This window comes from Lampetra planeri, chromosome 19, assembly GCF_965212315.1.
Source record: "Lampetra planeri chromosome 19, kcLamPlan1.2.h2, whole genome shotgun sequence".
Classification (NCBI taxonomy): Eukaryota; Metazoa; Chordata; class Hyperoartia; order Petromyzontiformes; family Petromyzontidae; genus Lampetra; species Lampetra planeri.
This window is the reverse complement of record NC_136125.1, coordinates 8,864,078-8,883,165: the sequence shown is the minus strand read 5'-3', so window position 1 is coordinate 8,883,165 and position 19,088 is coordinate 8,864,078. Positions and strand designations below refer to the sequence as shown.

Sequence of the window (19,088 nt, the reverse complement as noted above, 5' to 3'; positions counted from 1 at the left end):
GCGCTTGTGCCAGGCTACGTGCACGTTGAGGCTACCACGTGAAGTGTCAAACGCCTGCTGGCAGGATGTCACGGGGCAGACCCAGGTGCCACGGGTCGACTGACTGAGACGACTGGCTGATGCACCACCTGTGCTGCCTACATCATTAACACCGCCATGACCACCACCACAATAATCATCATCGTCGTCATTATAGTTTTATATACCGCCATTGTCATTATTGTGAGTGCACTGCACTGCAAACCCAGTGATCCGAGTTCAGTTCCCGGCCATGACTAATATTGGTGACGATAAATAAAGTTTTGTGTTTAGTTTGTTGTCCTTCCCCCGCACCTCCGATTAGCACGGGTGGCTACGTACGGTGTGAAAGAATTTCAACATACATACATCTGATACATGTGCTGAGCTCCAATTTCATGAACCCGCACTGATCAGTCTGGTGAAGTATGGTTAGAGAACTGTCTTGACCGACATGGTATGTAAAGATTTGACCAAGGGCTGTATATTATTAATACTGTTATCACTACCGCATCACTGTAGTTTTCAATAATATCACCATCATCATTATTTGGCTCATCAGCGTAACCAAGGGTATGTGAAAGTCCTATTTCTTGAGCATGGTAAGAAAAAGTCTTCCCACCCCTGTTTTGCACAAACGAGATTCCATACGTACATATGTACGTTGACCTTCTTTCGCACCGTACGTAGCCAAGCGCGCTAATCGTAGATCAGATCTCATGAGGAGCATCACCTCGTCCTTTGGTGGATGCGACTGATAAACTACGCAACTCCCGATCCTCTCGGCACACCTCACCTGCAGGTGGAGGATGCTCGCGTACAGCTCGCGCATGTCCGCCTCCTTATCACAGCACAGGTACCTGTGGGTGGCGGCAGAGAAACAAAAAAATGAAACAGACCAAAACACCTGCAATGCGCCTTGATCCCATCACACCTCGGAGGCCAAGGAGGTTTGAGCGTTGACAGTGATCGGATGGGCCACCACCAGGCTATACAATGTGCGCAGGAAGGCGTTGCGGGCAGTGCAGCCAAAATCCACCTTCACCAACCTGCCCTAAGGTGGCATGGTGAGGTATGGTCAAATAACCCTCAGTGACTGCATGGCATGGGGAGGCCCTCATCCAGCAGCGGATTGACAAACGGGCTCTCCATGCACTATTGTAGAGGTGCAATAGGCATTGCCCCACTGGGGTTTGCGAGATGTTACTACATGGCATGTAGGCGTGGAATAATGTGCCCCCCACCTCCCCTTGTGATTCAATGGTTGATGTTTAAGATAAAACAATGAAATCAAAGTACATTATATAGGAATGTTTGAACCAAAACGGATTCGTGCACACACGATTAAGTGCGTGCATTGCGAGATTACGTATCAGTAATCATCGATGCATCCCTTTCAGGCAGGGGTTGTCGTGGTTATTTTGTCGTTAACATTCTTCAATTGTATTGCCACTACCCCTGTAATGCATGTGGGCTTGAGTCAACCACAGAGTCTGCCTACCTTGGGCCGCTAAAGATCGCAAAATAAAGAACTTGTCTGCAGGTCTCTGCACGCTACTCGGTACAGAGATGAAAGATAAAAGGTGGAAACCCTCAACCAACGCAGGCCCCTCCCAGCGAGTCTAATTCAATGTTGAGCTTCACCGAATCTTATGACTCTTCTCCTCCAAATACATTATCCCTTGGCTTAATTCCCCCATATCTGAAAGATGATTTTGTGTGCGTGTGTGTTAACAACCCGGCCTTGGCATTGCTACATAATATATGCGCTTGTCATTTGAAGGGCAATGTTTAAAAAACAAAAATTCCGCATCATTACTTTTTTGTTGCACTGCATTTAATCCTGAGAAATATTGTCCCGCTACAGAACCCCGTTTGTGCTTTCGTCTGTTTTACTTTGCTCAAAGATGCTACTTTAGCTCTTCTGTTTTCATTGTTATAGACTGCGGTGAATTAACTTTGCCCAAACGGGACCATTTTGTAATGCTTCATCCGTATCGCATCTTACGCAAAACCCCTAAAGTGTGACGTGCGTCGGCGGTACTGAGCGCTTTGCGTGTCGTACCATTGCTGCTTGCCTTGAAAAATCGTGAAGCAATGCCTATTGAAACAAACACAGAGAGCAAGGGTAAGAAAGCAATGCACAGTAGCGAACACCTCAGCAGACATGCATGTAAACACGCACACACACACCTAATGTCATGTCGCATACACACATCGCGAGTCGTGAAGCCGTGGCCCGAATGGACGATGGCCGATGGTCGAGACTAACGATCGAGTGGCATTCAAAGGAGCGAACGCGCCCAGAGAGCGCTTCTAAATGCACGTATATTTGTTGAATTTCATTCGCACCGTTCGTAGCCAACCGTGCTAATCGGAGGTGGGGGTGAAGGGATGACCATCAGCTCATGTGCAGCAACTGGTGAGATTGCTGCATCGCAAGACCATGAGCGACGGTGAAATCTCGGTGAGGCTTTCAGCCGGCAGTGGACAGGCCACGGCTGATAATGATGATGCTGTTTGTAACTCACTCGGTCGGAGGCTTTAGCCGTTTCTTCATTCCCAGGTAAATCTTCAAGGAGCTGATGTTCCATTCCTTCTCCCCTTTATTGGTCTGCAGTGAACACGGGTAATGCGGTCAGAGTCTCAAAACGACGCAGCGTTCATTTGCGAACACACAGACGCACCCGGCCGACTTTTCCCACGTGCCCCTGGGGGGGCCAAGTGTGCGGGCACGGCACACGCGGCGCATAGGCGGCTACGCGCCGTAGAGAGCTTGAGCGCGCCTGCGTACCCGCGTGTCCTTGTACATGACCAGCTTGTGCCCCATGAACATGAAGTACTTCTCCTGGAAACGAGACACCCGGAAGTCGCTCATCCAGCCGCCCTCCTCGCGGAACCGCAGGAGCCCGTGCCACGTGTCCACCTTGCGGTTCGCTGTTGGCGCCATCGTCACCGCCGCCACCGCCGCCACCCCAACCGAGAATCAACACAAACGTCAGTCAACGGAGGTAGGGAGAATTATTTGGAACTGAGTGGCAATCCATACTTAAAATCATGTTTATAGACTCTGCGGGCTCATACTGTGTCATAAGTACGTACGTGTGTTGAGATGGTGAATATATGTGAGTGATTGGTTTTCTCATCATGGGTGCCTTTTAGTCCATGAGCTCCATACCAAATATTTCATTTCTCAGGCATCCATTTCGTGGTTCCGAATTGTCTAAGTATGTATGTTGAACTTACTTCGGCCCGCCCGTAGTCAACCGTGCTTATCAAAGGTACGGGGGAAGTTACAACGAACCTAACACAAGAAGGCAGTTCTCAAGAAGTAAGTTTTCAATCTAGATGATTTAAAAACGCATAGCTCCAGTGTCTTCCTATTATCGGAATGAAGAGCGTTCCAGACGGTGTCAGAGGCACTGAGCCAACACTCCTGAGATACTGGGTTTGAATCCGGGGTTCAGCCACTGCCCACGGTGAGACCACGTGGTATGGTCGTGTGGCGACGATCGTGTGGTGTGTCCGTGCGGCGTGGCCCTGCGGTGACGCCGTGTGCTGGTGTCACGTGGTGTGGCGGTCTCACCCAGGTGCCGCTGCATGTGCGTGCGCGCGGGATGCGGCCTGACAAGCAGGTAGTTGGTCTGGAAGTTCGGGCTGTTGCACCACTGCAGCACCAAGTCCAGAACCTTTTCCCGGTAGTGCAGAGGACGCTCTGCCGAGCGGTGACCGCACGCACGCAAACACAAGATTTTTAGATCGGGCCTGACATCAAAAAACACCAAACCAACAACCTGTTTAATGTATTTTCTCTGGCAAATATCACTAAAATAACTATTTTTGTAGTCTCGATGAGGGGATTATGTACGTATGTTGAACTTCTTTCGCACCGTACGTAGCTAACCGTGCTAATTGGAGGTGCGGGGGAAGGACAACAAACTAAACACGAAAAAGCAGTTCTAATAAAAATTAGTTTTTAATCTAGATTTAAAAGTGCATAACTCCAGTGGCTTCCTAATATCGGAAGGAGTGTTCCAGACGGGCGCAGAAGCGCGTCTGAAAGCGCGCGATGCGGCGACCGTCTTTGTTCGATGGGATCCCTCCTTGGATCCACCACTATATGAGTATTTGCGGGATGCTGTGTGACGGTGATGCGATGGTCACCCGACCTTGCATGCGTGCGTGCGTGCGTGCGAGCGGTACCCAGCTCTCCGTTGCTGACCACCTCGAACACATCCCAGGGCCCCTGCTCGGGGGAGATGCCCCGGCGTTCCAGGACCTCGCACGTCAGCTCCTCCGCCGTCATGAACGCCGACACCTGCACACAGGCGGCAATGGGTTCAGTGTTCGCCATGGCCAATCTTGTAGAGCCGGCTGGCAGATGTATTGCGTAGGGATGAGTTTTGGATAAAAAACAACAACTTTTTGGATTTTGAAGAACCATTTTCGGATCTTTTTCTTATTTTTTTATCACTTGCAAAGTACAGTGATTTAAATTGTCATCGTGCTAACAATAGTGGCATCGCCCAATGTCTCGTGACATCACTTTTTGAGCAGAAGGCAAAGGCAGTGATGCGATGAGAGTACTGTAATACCACTTCCTGGGACCTCGTACCTTTGAATCAATTAGAAACAAAAAAATACGTCAAATCGTCCGAAATTTAGCATCTAGCCTTGACTCTCAGTTAATTGGATGAATCAACGATTTAGGAACACATCACTAACAGCGGGATATCTTCAATTACTTGGAAGACATTTAATCAGTTCTATTTAATGTGATGCAGCACACGATCCACTAAACCATGGAGATGCAGTTCTCCACGTGATCCAAGTGGACTTTGGAAATTTTTATTTTTTTATTTTACAACATCCAAGTTTCGTCACCGCTATTCATATCGTCGGCCACCACATGTGTATCCATGAACCTGTTTGTACTGAGTAGCTTCTTAAAAATATTTAACCGCTGTCGCTTTTTAATCTACGACGTAACTCCGGATCTTATTTTCCCATTTTATTTGACCTCGGTTGAAAACACAGATGCGGATCTCGCGCTGCTAATCGCTCCCCCCAGACGCTTGAAATCTCACCTTCAAACCGAGGTTGCAGTCAGTGTCCTTCTTCTGGAAGTAAACCTCAATGATCATGTCACCTGCCGGAGCCTGCTGCAACACGAACATAGAAAAGAGAAATTAATCAAACCTCCATCTCCCCGAGGAACAGTACTGTCGGAAGCTAGTGATCCCGCGTCTCGGGTTTCTGTTGATAATGACCTTAACAGACCATTTCATGTAGCTAATAATACTAGATTTGAAGTTTTCGTGACTGCAAGGATCCATATACTCTTTGGTTCTTTTGGTAAAGTCACGTAGGTGAAAATAAAATAAAATAAATTAAATTAAATCACGACAAAACAATTGCTGAAGTGTGTTTTGTCGCTGTGGTTGTCCCCACCTGATGACAGACGCTTGTGTTGCGCCCAAAACGTCGTGATTTTTATTTTATTTAATTTTCACCTATGTGACTTTACCAAAAGAACCAAAGAGTATAGTTAATAATAATTTACAGCCCTTTGCCAGTCTACTGCTGTACGAAGGCCTTCACAAGCCGTGTCAGACGTGAACATTTTTGACGATACTTCGCTACGCAAGGCCAGCTGGTGAAGGGGAGTACCCAGGAACCGGTTGAGATACAGTTCACCGCTGATGCTAGTTACCACTCTGAAATCAGACTCGGGCCACCGGGTAGATAGCGCAGTGCGTGAAACCTCTGCCGCCATCGCTGCGGCGACAAAACATTAGCCCCGAGCAACAACAAAAAACCATGCCAAACTTACACGTGAGAACACATGAACAATCTGGGCAAAACGTTACCGTGACCGCAACCAAATTCGTGGGATAGCGTTTCAGGGTCGAGGGTCGACGATCACGTTTTACGGCGGTGACAGGAAGTGTCGGGGGCGGGTGGTGGGGAGAGTGACGCACCATTACTCCCGCGGGTTGTGAACTTCCCAGTTTCAGTTTACCCCGCAGACAGCCGCGGTATGTCTCGGACAGCGTCAGAACATCGCACGGCAGACGCGGCAACCTCTTACACCAACGGACATCGATAACAACCCGCAGGGGCAAATGCGGTCAGCGTCCTCAAACCGTGGACCGTGTGCGTACAAGCAGGACACGCCACTGGCCCACTTCGATCGTTCTCCGGCAGCGTTTCAGATGTTCACCAGGCTACTCGCGAAGCTGTCCACTTCCTCACAAACCTCCACGTGAACATCTAAGCATTGCAAAACCACTTGTCCGGTGACACTGCATTGGCAGTGGTGCGCAAGCACACTTTCGTCCATGACATTGTGGCCTTGAAACGAAAAATACATATTATAGGCGAAATTTCTAGCAATGGCGCTTCTTCATGAGCTATTAAGAAACATTGCCTATCATATGTATTTCCTTTTTAGACAGTCTTCTAAATATTTCTGGTCAACTACCCCACCGTACGATGGAAGCAGCGGATTCCTGTGGCCGCTTTCACCACTGCTTGGGCCTAGTTGAGTGCACAGGGGTGGGCTCGCACCTGCTTGAAGGCCGTGCCGCTGAATTTGTGGACAATGTAGTCTGTCTCCTTCTTCCTCTGCATCAGCTGTTCCTGCGACACCTGTTCAGTCGGAGATGGCAGCGGAGAACAACACGCTCATTCTCGTCGTCGTCATCAACTTCATCATCGGCATTTTCTTTACAATAAAAGTTGTTTCACAAAACGGGCTTCAGGAGGGAGACGCTGCGCGAGCGGGGAATGTGATCGAGCGTCAAACTAAAAATTTAACTTTAAACAATTTTTTATTTTACCAGGTAAGGCCCACTGAGCTATATTGCTCTTTTCAGAAGCGACCTCGCCACAAATGACATGTGGAAATTCATAGCAGCCAAATACTCTAAACGCATGTTTTTAAAATGAGGGAAAAAACGGAGGACCCATCGAAAAATCCTAGTGAGGGGGTGAGTGAGGGAGAGGGTGGGTGAGCACACGGGCGGATGAGCGAGTGAGAGTGTGGGGGAGTGGGCGAGTGAGAGGGTGGGCGAGCGAGCGGGCGATGGAGGGAGCGGGCACCTCAAAGACGGCCGCGTAGTTCGTGATGAGCTCCTCGAGCAGCGCCGCCTCGCTCGAACTGTCACCGTCCGAGTGGAAGATGGACGGAGCGAACACGATGGCCAGGTTCTGCGCCGTCATGTGGTTGATGACGGAGTAGAGTTGCACGCTGTGGGGCCACGTGGCATCAACGTCACACACACACACACGTAACATCGGTTTTGAAAGCGCCGTGTACAGAAGGAGACTGAATTTCAGATGCTGAGTTAAAATCCAGATTGCTACCAATTACGAGCATTTGAAATATCCCCGTCTAAATGCCAATGGTTAAATCAGCCGGAATGCACCCGCCGTATTTCGTGAGATCCCGGCCGCTAAGCAGAGTTGAGTCTGGATAGCGCGTCCACGGGTGCCCACTGTGCACAGCTGGTTGTTACAGTAGGTGGCGACGTGGTGGTCAGAAGTGGGCATCATGGCAAAATTCATCTCATATTGTCACTTCTCAAATTACGGACCATTGCCGGAATCATCAGTCTATACATTTTCCGTAATAATTCAGTCTTAATGACAAATGCAATAATTTTATATTTATTCATTATTTTTGAAGAGTGTTCTGCTTGTCGGAGGTAACCAGTTTAAAAGGAGAAAACCCATGCACACAAGTGGACAAAGGTTCGCACAGATGGGTTCATGAACCCACATTGTGTCCTGCCGTCTCCTGGCCAAGTTGCAGCATCACAAGTCTTGGATTTTCACTCAGTTGTGTTTTTGCCCACCAACCTTTGTGTCCCGGCGTCACCAGGGCTGTCTGATTATGGCAATGCTGACGTTGACACCAAAATCAACGGGGGCATGTGACCACGTGGTTCTGGCAATCACGATGATTGCAACTGCGCAATCGCTCCCGTGACATTGCGCAATGACAATCTTAGCGCAATGGTGCTGGGGGTAGCCGGCGGTTGATGGTTGCGGTGGTGAATGGTGGTTTGGTAAATTTTGGTGGCACATCCTTGCACACCGCCGCCGACGGCGTAACCAATGAAAATGACGATGACGATGATAACGACGATCAAACGCACTGGCGGCGGCCCCACCCACCTGTGCAGATGTTCAACGAGCGCAGTGAGGGTGGCACGGTTGACGCTCGGCAAGTCCTGCAGCAGTGAGCCGTACTTGGCGACTCTGGTCTGAAGGTCCGTATTCCCTGGGGTAGCGAAAAGACATTGTCAGGGTCGTCGCGAGCCAGCGCAAATAATTACGATGTGCGTAGTTGAGGTTCTTGGGTTAGATCGCGTGAATATAAATGTGTCGTTAAAACTGCCACCACCCGACACAGCCAATGACTAAGGTTTGTCACGTAAACAGAACGTGCCAATCACGATGTGCGCACGAACGCCTTCAATTGTGGAAAATGAATAACGAGCCACAGGAGTGAGACTGTGGCCATGCAACCCAAACTGCGGACCGCATCGTAGTAAACCACTGTCATTTGTGCTCCTTTAACGCAGGAATAGCAAAACTCCACGAACTCTCTTCTGAAGCCCTCTCGTGGCTATCAGACCTCGACATTGGCGTTCGGCTGCTGAACGTATTGCCATACGCACGAACAGAAGAACTCTTAAAGCTATGCTTAAACGGTTCGTGCGTTAATTATTAGGGCGTTCTCTGTATTATTAGCCGCTACGGAAAGTAAGACGCACCCCAAATTTGTGCCGAGAATCAATTACGTTCATAACGTTGAAACAACGTTCACACAACGTGGTTACAAAGGCACACACGCACACCTAGCGAAATATCAGACGCACCCACAACTTTTGCTTTCCATTACAGGGGAAGAGGGGGAGGGGCGGTGGAAATTGAGTCCTATAATACAAAGGCAACTCAAGTGCACCGAAGTTGTCCTGATCTATTCCCCAAGTTGAGGTAAGATGAAAGACAACTCCACGTGGCTGAAAAGTGGCGTTGCCCCGGTTATAATCGGAGTTGGTCGGTTTGCCACGCGGGTGAGGTGGGCTTTTGCAGAAACGCTTCCCAGGGCAGGAGAACTTTCAATACTTGCGGCCCAAAAAAGGTCGACGAGAACGTATCGCTGACCGAATTAAATGTCAAATTAAATTGACAGTTTAATGTCCTCATTTCCGACAAACACATTTTTTTCTTTCTCGAGATGCTTGGTGATGCATCGCTGCTCAGCGCGACCCAACACTAATGTGAGCATCGTGTTCCAGGGAAGGGTCAATGTGACGTTAGTAGTTAACATGAGGGATAGCGTGGTGTTAGGGGGTAGTGGTGGGGCTAGTCCAGTGTTAGGGGATAGGGTAAGTGTTAGGGGGTAGGGTTAGTGCAGGGTTAGGGAGTCGTGTTAGTGTAGGGTTAGGGGGTAGGGTTAGTGCAGGGTTAGAAGGTAGGGTTAGTGCAGGGTTAGGGGGTCGTGTTAGTGCAGGGTTAGGGGGTAGGGTTAGTGCAGGGTTAGGGAGTCGTGTTAGTGTAGGGTTAGGGGGTAGGGTTAGTGCAGGGTTAGAAGGTAGGGTTAGTGCAGGGTTAGGGGGTCGTGTTAGTGCAGGGTTAGGGGGTAGGGTTAGTGCAGGGTTAGTAGCCCGACTTTTAAAGAGACGAAGCTGCTTGTGGAGCATCACGGCAAGGCGGGTACCGGCGGCGTCCACCCATCGCGAGCGCGCCGCGCACGGCACCACGGCGTCGTCGCTCTCGCGCAGGAAGCGCCTCAGCACCGTCGCGACGTCATCCAGCTGCGTCTCGCCGGCGCGCGGCTGGACGCTCCGCGCGTCCTCGCGGAACGCCGCCAGCAGCGCCGACACGCGAGAGCCCACGCCCGCTTTGCGGTACACGCCCTCCCACGCCAGGCCTAGAGCACGAGCGGACGCGCGCGCATGGTCAGGTTTCGGGCGCTCAACGGGCACGCGCGGAGACAAGCATCCGCCGCCTGCGCAGCCTCGACAGAGTCGCTGGGGCAAGCGCCGTAAGCGAGCGGCGCCTATGGAGTGACGGCACGGCACACGGAGGGGGCGGGTGGACGGCACCGCGCCCGGCCGCCTTTGTGGCGATGTTGACCACGTCGGCGCTCGGGCGGCCCCTCGCCCCGTTCACCGGCTCGACTTCCGCGGTGTAAAAACGAGCCGGCGCCCTCCCCCCGCCGAGGTGTGCCCGGTCCTGTCTGGGCGCTGGGCCTCCCCCGGGCGCTCACCGTGCTGCGTGATGAAGGCGATGCAGGTGTCGACCGTGACGGGGACGTCGGCGTCCGTGAGCTGCTGCGTGGAGAGCGCCCCCCCGCGGCCCGCCGCTCCCCTCCGCACGGCCGCGTGCCACCCCGCGAAGTCGGCACGGCCGCCGCACTGCAGGTACAGCGTCCTGCACGCGCGCGCGCGAGTAAGCGCGGTCAAGCGTACGCACACGCGTGCACAAAGCGGGCGGGGGGGTTGTGGTACGTGCGACGAGGGTAGATGGCTGCCGCGGCGTAACGGTCAGCAGAGGCGGCGGGTGTCGTTCAATCTCCCGGTGCGGCAGTTGAAACCAACGGTGCAAGTTTCGTAAATCCCTCCCGCATCTGTCAACCCAGCGGTACAAAATGGGCACAACCCATTGGCGAGGTCGGGTGTGGTGGGGTAAAATGTGGGTAATCTCAACTCTTCCAAGAAGTGTAAACCAGCGTAGAAGAGCTCCGTCCAGCGGAGGCTCTTCCGCCAGAAGTGGCGTGAACCAGCAATTGCAGGGCTGCGCCTTTACCTCGGCATTGGGATGTTTAGACAAATTCCAATTAATGGGTTGTGGGAGGAAACAGGGGGTGTATGGAGAAGCCCCACGTGGAGCGGCCTTGACCCAGCAACGGGTCGATCGCGGCTGAGGATGACGACGGCGGTGGTGAGATACGAGCAGACGTGTTTGCTTCGCGACGCTTCATCGCTGACACCCCGTGTCGGTGTCAATACCAAACGTGTGGGCGGTGAAGCAGGCTGACATCAACAGCACAGCGCCCTACCGTCTTTTTTCCCGCAGAAGTAAAACCTCCTTTTGGCCATTGCGTTCCGCGGGGTTGGCCAAGCCTGGTGGTGGCGGGAAGACAAAGGGGTTCAAAATGTATATTGTTAAACATACACACAAAGCACAAATGTTTTTTTAATATATATAGTCAAGGGAGCAATACGGAGCAATATATAATACATTTATAATTATTTATTTCACCGAGCCCCAACACCCTTTTCCAGAAATGGTCCTAATTTGGAATATTTGGTCCAATTCCCATAATGAGTGTTTTGCTTGTGTATGAGATAACACTCAAATGTCCGCATAGATGGGTTCCCAGATCCACTTGTGGCAGTACCATCTCACACATCTATGTAACCCACCGACCCTTGCCTCCAATGCACACGATGGCTTTTGCACGATCACGCCCCAAGATGATGATATCCTTTATGAGGCATCTTGGATGGGGCCCTCGGGATGGAATTGGAGACGACATTACAAACGTAACTTCATTGCGAGAAACCATTCTAACTAGTCAGATGTGTTTTTACATGCTCCGTGTTCAAGTTCAAGTTCATGTATTAGGTATAGCCCTGTGAGCCATTCGGCTCTTGAATCGGGTGCAACCGCAACAAACAAAAAACAAAAACATGAACAAAAAAACATCTTAAAGTGAATATGTGACTGAGTGCAAACAGAAAATCCAAGAAAAGACAGCAAAATATTGCTGAAAAAAAATCACCGTACACCAACGCTGTGTGCAAAAATCCAAGTGGGATGCAAGTCAAACAACCAACAATAAACACAAGACAACTTAGATTAAGGCCATCAGTCCAACTCCGCACCACAACAAACAAACATGGCTAAACCAATACACTTTTCGAAATCACCAATCAATCGATCAATGATGATGATGATGGTGATGATGATGATAGCGATGATGGTGGTGATGGCGATAATTGCGGTGATGGCGACGGTGGTTGGTGATGAACCGTTTTGCGTGACCGGGGCAGCGAGCGCTCACCCAGCTCCTGGAGCTTGTTGAGCTGCAGCGTCTCGACGGGCGATGGCCGCAGCGGCGCCAGCGCCGTCGTCTTTCCGTCGCCGAGCGTGGGCTCGGCGCGGAAGTGCAGGCAGGGGCCGGCGAGCGCCAGCCAGCCCTGACGAGCCTCGCGAGCGCAGCCATCCCGCAGGCTGGCGCGGCCCACGCGCTCCAAGCCCAGTGGCATGAGCCCGCCGGAGCCCAGCTCCGCCGCCGAAACGAACGCCTGCTCGCGACACGCACGGCGACTCTCCGTGTTGACGACGCTACATCGTGTGTGTGTGTGTATATATTTACCAACTATGATTTTTATTTCATATTTTACCAGGTAAGGCCTGAGACTGGCCACAGGGCGAGGGAGGCACAAAGAGGGACGGTAGAGACTGGGGGCGTAGAGGATGGGATGGGACGGAGTAGTAGGATGTCAACTCATTGCACTTGAGAGCATGGTTTAATAACGTGCGACTGAAACCAAAGTTCAAATCCAAGATCGGTTAGCCTCTCCGACCCTGGCCATCTGGCCATCTCAGGGGGGTGGGCGGTCTGTCTGACGGTGCCACGGGAGGCCCCGGGGGCCCCGGGAAGGACTTCACTCGGCCGGGCCTGGGGCGACGAACCTGCATGACGGCCGTGCTCCACTCCTTGTTCATCTCCTCGCTGTCCGTGCCGAAGAGGTAGACCTTCTCGGAGTCGCCCTGCCGCGCGTACAGCTCCATCGTGTACGGGAACCTGCAGGGCAGACCGGCCGTGGGGCGCGCAAAGCTCGACACCACTGCGCGCACGCACGAGTTCCGCAACGTTTTCCAACCGTGCGTTTTGTCCTCGGAAGGATTTAACCGGTGGTAATCGCGTTACCGCTGGAGCCGCGTAAAGAGTCGAGATGACGTCACGCGTAATGACGTCACGTGGGGGGGGGGTTGAGGCATGCGCATGGCGTATGACGTCAGCTCCTCGGTCGAGAAAGCTTATCCAGTTGGTGCCTGGTTTTCGATCGAGGTGTTTTCAGTAACCCTTTGACCAATTTGGCCAGTTTCCAAAACGAGCAATAGCAACAAAACCGAACACTCAAAATTAGATAGAGTTTGATCACATTGACGAGGCGCACAACCTTAGCTGCAGGGCATCACTGGCTCTCTCAGTATTCTCTTTCAGGAGCCTCCTGCATCGGGACATTCTAAGGGCAATCGGCGAACGGGCGACCTGAACGGAGGTGGCACCCGCCGTGCCCGGGTCGTCGCTGGCTCACCCGTGCCGCACGTCCGAGTCGGGGGAGGTGAGCGCGAGGCAGCTCAGGGTCTGAAGGTCGATCTTGCCGCTGGGCGCCACGCTGCGGTCGCTGTCGAAGTAGCTGAGGACCCCGGCCTCGAGGACGCAGCGCCGGCGGCTGAAGTCTGCGCGCGCGCCGACGACACGGCACGGGAAACGCGTCACGACCGTCACAAAGAGCGCTTGAACGTCCACTGCGAAGCGGACGGCGCGCACTCCTTGTGCTAAGCAGGGTGGTCACCTGGGTGGTTCGAACCGCGAAACAGTCTCCAAACGAGCAGCGAAACGCCGGCTCGCGGCCACCGGCCCCCAGTTTCCTCACCGTCCCTGGCGCGCGGCTCCGTCACGGCCTTGCTGGAAGTCGACGCCTTGTGCAGGTATCCCGTGCAGAAGGGAGTCCCGGAGGTGTGCGCGATGGAGCGGTTGCCAACGACGGGCTCCGGCTTGTTCGTGTCTGCAGGGCGGCAGGGGGCAGCGCGCAAACACTAAGTCAACAATGGCAGTAGCTGAGAGGAGGCGTGTGCCCAGCTAAGCGGGATTATAACACCCGTGACAAAACCATCAGCAGTATATATATATAGATTTACAGGTTTCCCGGCCGGGCGTGGGGTTGGCCACCCACCTCCTAGTGTGGCGGGCCGACCTTCATAGGTGCTTGCTAACAGCACTTGCCCCAAAAGTCCGTTAAGGCTATATGGGTGATCTTTGTCTTTGTCTGTGTGCGTGCGCACCCAGGTTACGGTTGTGCAGCAGCATCTGCAGCTGGAGCTTCTGGCCGGCCTGCTCGGCCAGGAGGAGCGGGTCGTCGTCCGGGCTGCACCCCGGAGCGCCGGTGACGTCGGCGCCGCAGAACACCAGCGCCATGCTCTCCAGCACTTCCGAGGTCACCACCGCCGAGCACAGCGCCTGCGGGCCCGCCACGCGTCAAACCCACAGAGGTCCCGTCGCGGCGAGTTCACAGGTCACCGGCCTTGATGCTCGTGCAGGCAACTTGGATATCGGGCTACGTGGTGGGCAGCAGAGGGCAGTGATAATGATGATGATCATCATTATCACTGGTGAACAGCAGAAGGCAGTGATGATGATTTGAATGATCATCATCATCATCACCGCCCTCTGCTGCCCACCTCTTTATCATCATATAATCATCATTGATTTATTTAAATGTCATTATTCTCAGCAATCTATTACCCTCTGCTCTTGGAAGTCTAAGGTCAATGACACCGTTAAATATATGAAATAGTTGTACGATGACGACGACGGAGCAGGTGATCGTCACGCAATCTCGGCCACGTTCCACTTGGCTCTGTGGAGCGAGCTCCGCTCACCCGGTTGAGCTCGGCCTGGTCCCCGAAGAACTCGTGGTAGCGCCGGTATTTCCCGCTGCGGTACTTGGCGACGACGAATTCCCGGCGCTCATTGGGCATCGAGGCGGGGTCGATCTCCTCGCTGGGAGGGACGTTCGCAGCCCAGAACTCGTTCACCCGCTCGTTCCCGATTTGGACAAAGAGCTGTGGTGGCACAGCGCAGCGGCGGGGGCAGGGAACAATGTTTTTACACTTTTCAAACGAAGTCGACACAGTATTGATGAGTTGGTAAGCCTGAACATTTGTTGGTGCACACGTGTGTGAGTCAGGTCCATCACGCACGCGAGCAGAGCACGCACACTAAGCTCTTTGGAATAACAATTTACAGTCCGTTGCAAAACTGGCTCAGACTCGAGGATGGATTTGCTCTGTCCGTTCGTCTGTCTAGAAAATTCTTGGAGCAGGATAAAGATAAATTCAATACCTAACCAAATTTAAAATATTTTTTTACATGATGTGTTTTTTTGTGTGTGCGGTAAATTATAACCCTTCTAAAGTATACATATAATTGACATAATCGATCAAGTCAGTCACGATCGCTTCCATGTATGAGAAACAGAACAATACGGTGAAGATTATTACAAAATCAAGTTAGAAGACAACCACGCTTGCCTCGATCAAATCGTCCGTCCAGATCTTCTTGTCCATTTTGAGGCTCCGCACCTTGGAGATGTTAGGCCCCAAGGCTCGGTGCTGGCCTGCGGGAGGAGAGAGGGGCAGGTGCACTGTCAGGCAACTCCACTTCCAATAGTGCTGCTCACCTTGAACAGCGGGCAGGGGGTTGTAATGAATACACACGACGCTTATTTAACATTAAATATCAATATATCCATAATCATTAATGAATATATATAACAGGCAACATTTCGGGCAATGGACCTTCTTCTTTGCGCATCCTAAATAATGTATTTAGCCTTGCTCTAAAGAGGTAGATTAGTTCACACACTGCGCTACGAATCCGGCGACCCGGGTTCGATTCCATTTGATTCCTGACCAAGCAAAGCATCAGCGGTGAGTGATGTCCCAAACAGTACTGTGACCTCCCCCACTGCCCCTCCGATCAGGTGACAACAGTCCTCCAGTTTAATCAGGCTGTTCTAGCTTTAATGTTACAATGATGGTGGCTCTTCCACCATCATTATGCAGTCACCTGAACCTTCAGATTACATCAGAATCTTTATTTATACTCGAGGAATCCGATGAGCTATGAAGCTCTTTTTCACGGATGTCAAGTATGGGCGGGTTAGAAAGTCAATTTAATAACAATGCTCCATCGAACTGCCGGAGGGGCTGAATCACTCAACCGATGATACGTCCCAAAACCAAACATCGCCCTCCACCGCTGCCCCCCTGCCCCTCACAGCTGCATGATTCCTCGCGCGATCGCAACGCCTCTCCGCTGCCCGCGCGCGTGCTCACCCGCGCACAGCTTGCAGATGACGACGCACAGGTTGATGGAGGCCCACGCGGGCTTGGCGGCGCCGCAGTCGGCGCAGAGGCGGTTTGCCGGGAGGGCCCAGATGCGGTCGGCGATGTCGTGGGTCGACAGGGCCTCGGCGGTGCTCTCGCGTAGCGCCTCCATCCACTCCTCCTTGTCCGCCTCCACGTCCACCGTGAAGCTACGTCGGTACCATCGCGTCACGTTTCTGTTAGTCGGTCTGCTCTTGTGAATGAGGTCAGGGGATTGTTAGCGTCTGCCTTGAATCAGGCGGCGTGCGGTGTATAACGACTGTCACCAGGTTGGCCGCGAGATTTCGAACCGTAAACTTCTGCGAAGAGTGGCAAACGCGTGACTGCGAGGCTATGTGACCGCACAAACCATATAAATAAATGTATTGACTCTGTGGAATTACAAATGTATTTATATATAAAACAGCTTCATATGCAATCATTTGTAAGCTAGCTGAGACCATCAACCCTCTACACTCGAGAACTCGGTTTAATCTCGGTGCTAAGCGTTTACGTAGAGGCTGATCGTTGTTAAAAAAAAAGATCCGTCGGGGTCATGTCCCGAATAGCCACAGCGTGTTGTGCTCTAGGTGTCACTGTGGTGGCGAGATGTTATCTCCCTCGCCTGGTATACAAGAGGTCGTGGGTTCGATTCCGACCATGACGCCTGTATATGGGAGTTTTCGTGTTTCTCTCCCCGTGGCCGTGTGGATTATTCCCTCCACATTTAGAAACATGCGTTTAGAGTATTGGGCTCCTATAAATTTACACATGATAAGCCACTTCATTGGGCTATCATTTGTGGCCAGGTCGCTTCTGAAAAAGAGCTATGTAGCTCAGTGGGTCTTATCTATTAAAAAAAAAAATTTTTAGTTTAGTATCAAATCATCTGTAAGAAAGATATTGTTTCCCCCACCTCCGGTACGAACAGATGGACAACACCAACTAATTTACGTCCCGGTGGTGTACGCCCGTAATCCAGCACTGTGGAGCCAGCGAGGGTTGGCGGATCATCTCACAAATGTTGTGAAACTCCCTTCCTGTGAGCACCGAGGTGCTACGCCCTGGCTCTCCAGGAGAAGGCAGTACAGCAAGTGGACTAATCGCCATCTGATTCCGCCTGTTCGGGGACAGAGTGTTGCCCGCTCGCACGCGTGAGTTTACTCCGGGTGCTCCGGTTACCTCCCCACATGTGTAATAAACAACCACCATTTATTGTACATGCATATGTACGTTGAACTTCTTTCGCACCGTACGTAGCCAACCGTGCTGATCGGAGGTGCGGAATTTTTTAAAAAACTTCTTACGTAATTGGCTGAAAACATTTTAAAATATAAAACCCAACGCAGCAGCAGAACCCTCCTGAAAAAGAAGTACATTTGGTAGTGACACCATTCTTATCGCAGGAGGCTATCACAAAGGGATGCAGTCTGCGGGGGTGGCGATGTTGCTAAGTAGCCCTCCCCGATTACAACAAAACACGTCAGCACACTTGTCAAGAAAATAGTGGCCTGAAATGGAAAAGTAGATAAGAGGAGACGTTTCAGCAGTTGCTCTTCCTCACAGCATATACAGAAGCCAGAGAAGTTGGATTGCTACCCACTTGGGTCATTTGCAACAACAGCAATTTTCGAATGAGGGCCGCGATGCTTGCGCACGCAGCCTAATCTTTTACGAATAAACGGCAAGGAACCTTTAACGGCCAATGTGAACGTAAAGCAGCAGACAGGCGCGCATTTTTAGCAAACACACGCCGCAGAGTATTGACGAGGGCGGCTGCTGGGCCCGAAACACAAACGTACGTATATGTACGCCGAACTTCTTTCGCGCTGTACACAATCCAACCGCAAACAAGCGGCGAACCACGCTAACTACTCGGCCGTGAGCGAGACTCACATGAAGGTCTTGTAGGGCGTGGTGAGCTCGAAGGAGCGCCGATCGACGTCTTTGACCGTCGCCACGTTCATGTCGATCGCCGTGATGCCCACCCCCGTGTGGAAGTCCTGTTGCGAGGGAAAAGCGGGCAGCGTATGCCCGCGATCTTTTAGGCGTGAGCGGAAAGGAGGATTTGCCCAGATGAGGGCCTTCCTTACACCATGCCGGTGTAAGACAGGATTTTGACGGCCGTAGAATTCTGAATCCAGGGGCTTAGAATACGATGTATTATTTGAAACCTGTGGTACTTTAACCGCTCGGCCTAATTCCGACCACGGAGGTAGAGAACCCTAACCCTCATTTTGACCCCAAGGGTAGGTGGGCGGAAAGCATATTTTTGCAACAGAATTTGTACCTTGGGGTTAAAATAACAAGTAACATTTTGGCCCCAGGGTCTAAAATAATATTATCTCACACCGGTCGTGGGGGATATTTGAGCATATTTGTTGAAGGTGGGTGGCTTAAACGTGAAAGCATCTAACAGTGCAACAATGGAATCTGGTGCAATGCCCTCTGCTGGCTCTCATGTAGTCCCGCAAAAGCCTGTTTCGTGCAAGGCGGCCGGTCATCCAAGCACTGCCCTAACCCTAATCCCGCCTAGCTATCAGGATCTGACGACAGCGGGAAACATTGCAGGTTATTTGGTCATGGGCCGGTCTTGTTCATATTGAGCTCTCCGTGTCCTGTCGTGATATCACTGGGACCTCTCACAAAGTGGCGGCGCATCAACCCGTGTAGCAGAGGAAGGCCCGCCGAAGGCGATGTCACAGAACTACTTCTGGCCATCCCTTCAAGCGGTCTCCATAATGCATCACGTCCTTGGTTATCCACGGATGAAAGCCACCTTGCAGTGGTATCCCAAATGTTCTAAATCCATCCTATTGTCTGCATTTTTTGGCGCGCAAATGCGGGTACTGTTGAAGAGACAGCAAATTCACTCCATCGTCCGT

At 51.8% G+C, this 19,088-nt stretch overlaps 1 protein-coding gene across 5 annotated transcripts in view; it reads right to left on the bottom strand.

Moving 5' to 3' along the window:
- The window catches only part of LOC144724063 (arf-GAP with Rho-GAP domain, ANK repeat and PH domain-containing protein 1-like), a 115,654-nt gene that overhangs the window by 2,592 nt on the left and 93,974 nt on the right, over positions 1-19,088 (bottom strand). For 3 of the 5 annotated variants that reach the window (XM_078602910.1, XM_078602911.1, XM_078602914.1), the window contains 22 exons: positions 18,100-18,206; positions 16,174-16,373; positions 15,367-15,452; positions 14,716-14,898; positions 14,119-14,293; positions 13,710-13,841; positions 13,368-13,512; positions 12,739-12,850; positions 12,104-12,347; positions 11,096-11,159; positions 10,304-10,467; positions 9,704-9,964; positions 8,200-8,305; positions 7,123-7,270; positions 6,589-6,669; positions 5,106-5,180; positions 4,222-4,336; positions 3,605-3,733; positions 2,813-2,955; positions 2,550-2,632; positions 2,084-2,119; positions 815-878 (listed from right to left, as the gene is read on the bottom strand). In XM_078602910.1, the coding sequence (XP_078459036.1) occupies positions 815-878; positions 2,084-2,119; positions 2,550-2,632; positions 2,813-2,955; positions 3,605-3,733; positions 4,222-4,336; positions 5,106-5,180; positions 6,589-6,669; positions 7,123-7,270; positions 8,200-8,305; positions 9,704-9,964; positions 10,304-10,467; positions 11,096-11,159; positions 12,104-12,347; positions 12,739-12,850; positions 13,368-13,512; positions 13,710-13,841; positions 14,119-14,293; positions 14,716-14,898; positions 15,367-15,452; positions 16,174-16,373; positions 18,100-18,206 (2,853 nt within the window). The remainder of the gene's footprint in view (positions 1-814; positions 879-2,083; positions 2,120-2,549; positions 2,633-2,812; positions 2,956-3,604; positions 3,734-4,221; positions 4,337-5,105; positions 5,181-6,588; positions 6,670-7,122; positions 7,271-8,199; positions 8,306-9,703; positions 9,965-10,303; positions 10,468-11,095; positions 11,160-12,103; positions 12,348-12,738; positions 12,851-13,367; positions 13,513-13,709; positions 13,842-14,118; positions 14,294-14,715; positions 14,899-15,366; positions 15,453-16,173; positions 16,374-18,099; positions 18,207-19,088) is intronic. The other 2 variants (XM_078602912.1, XM_078602913.1) reach the window with 2 other exon arrangements.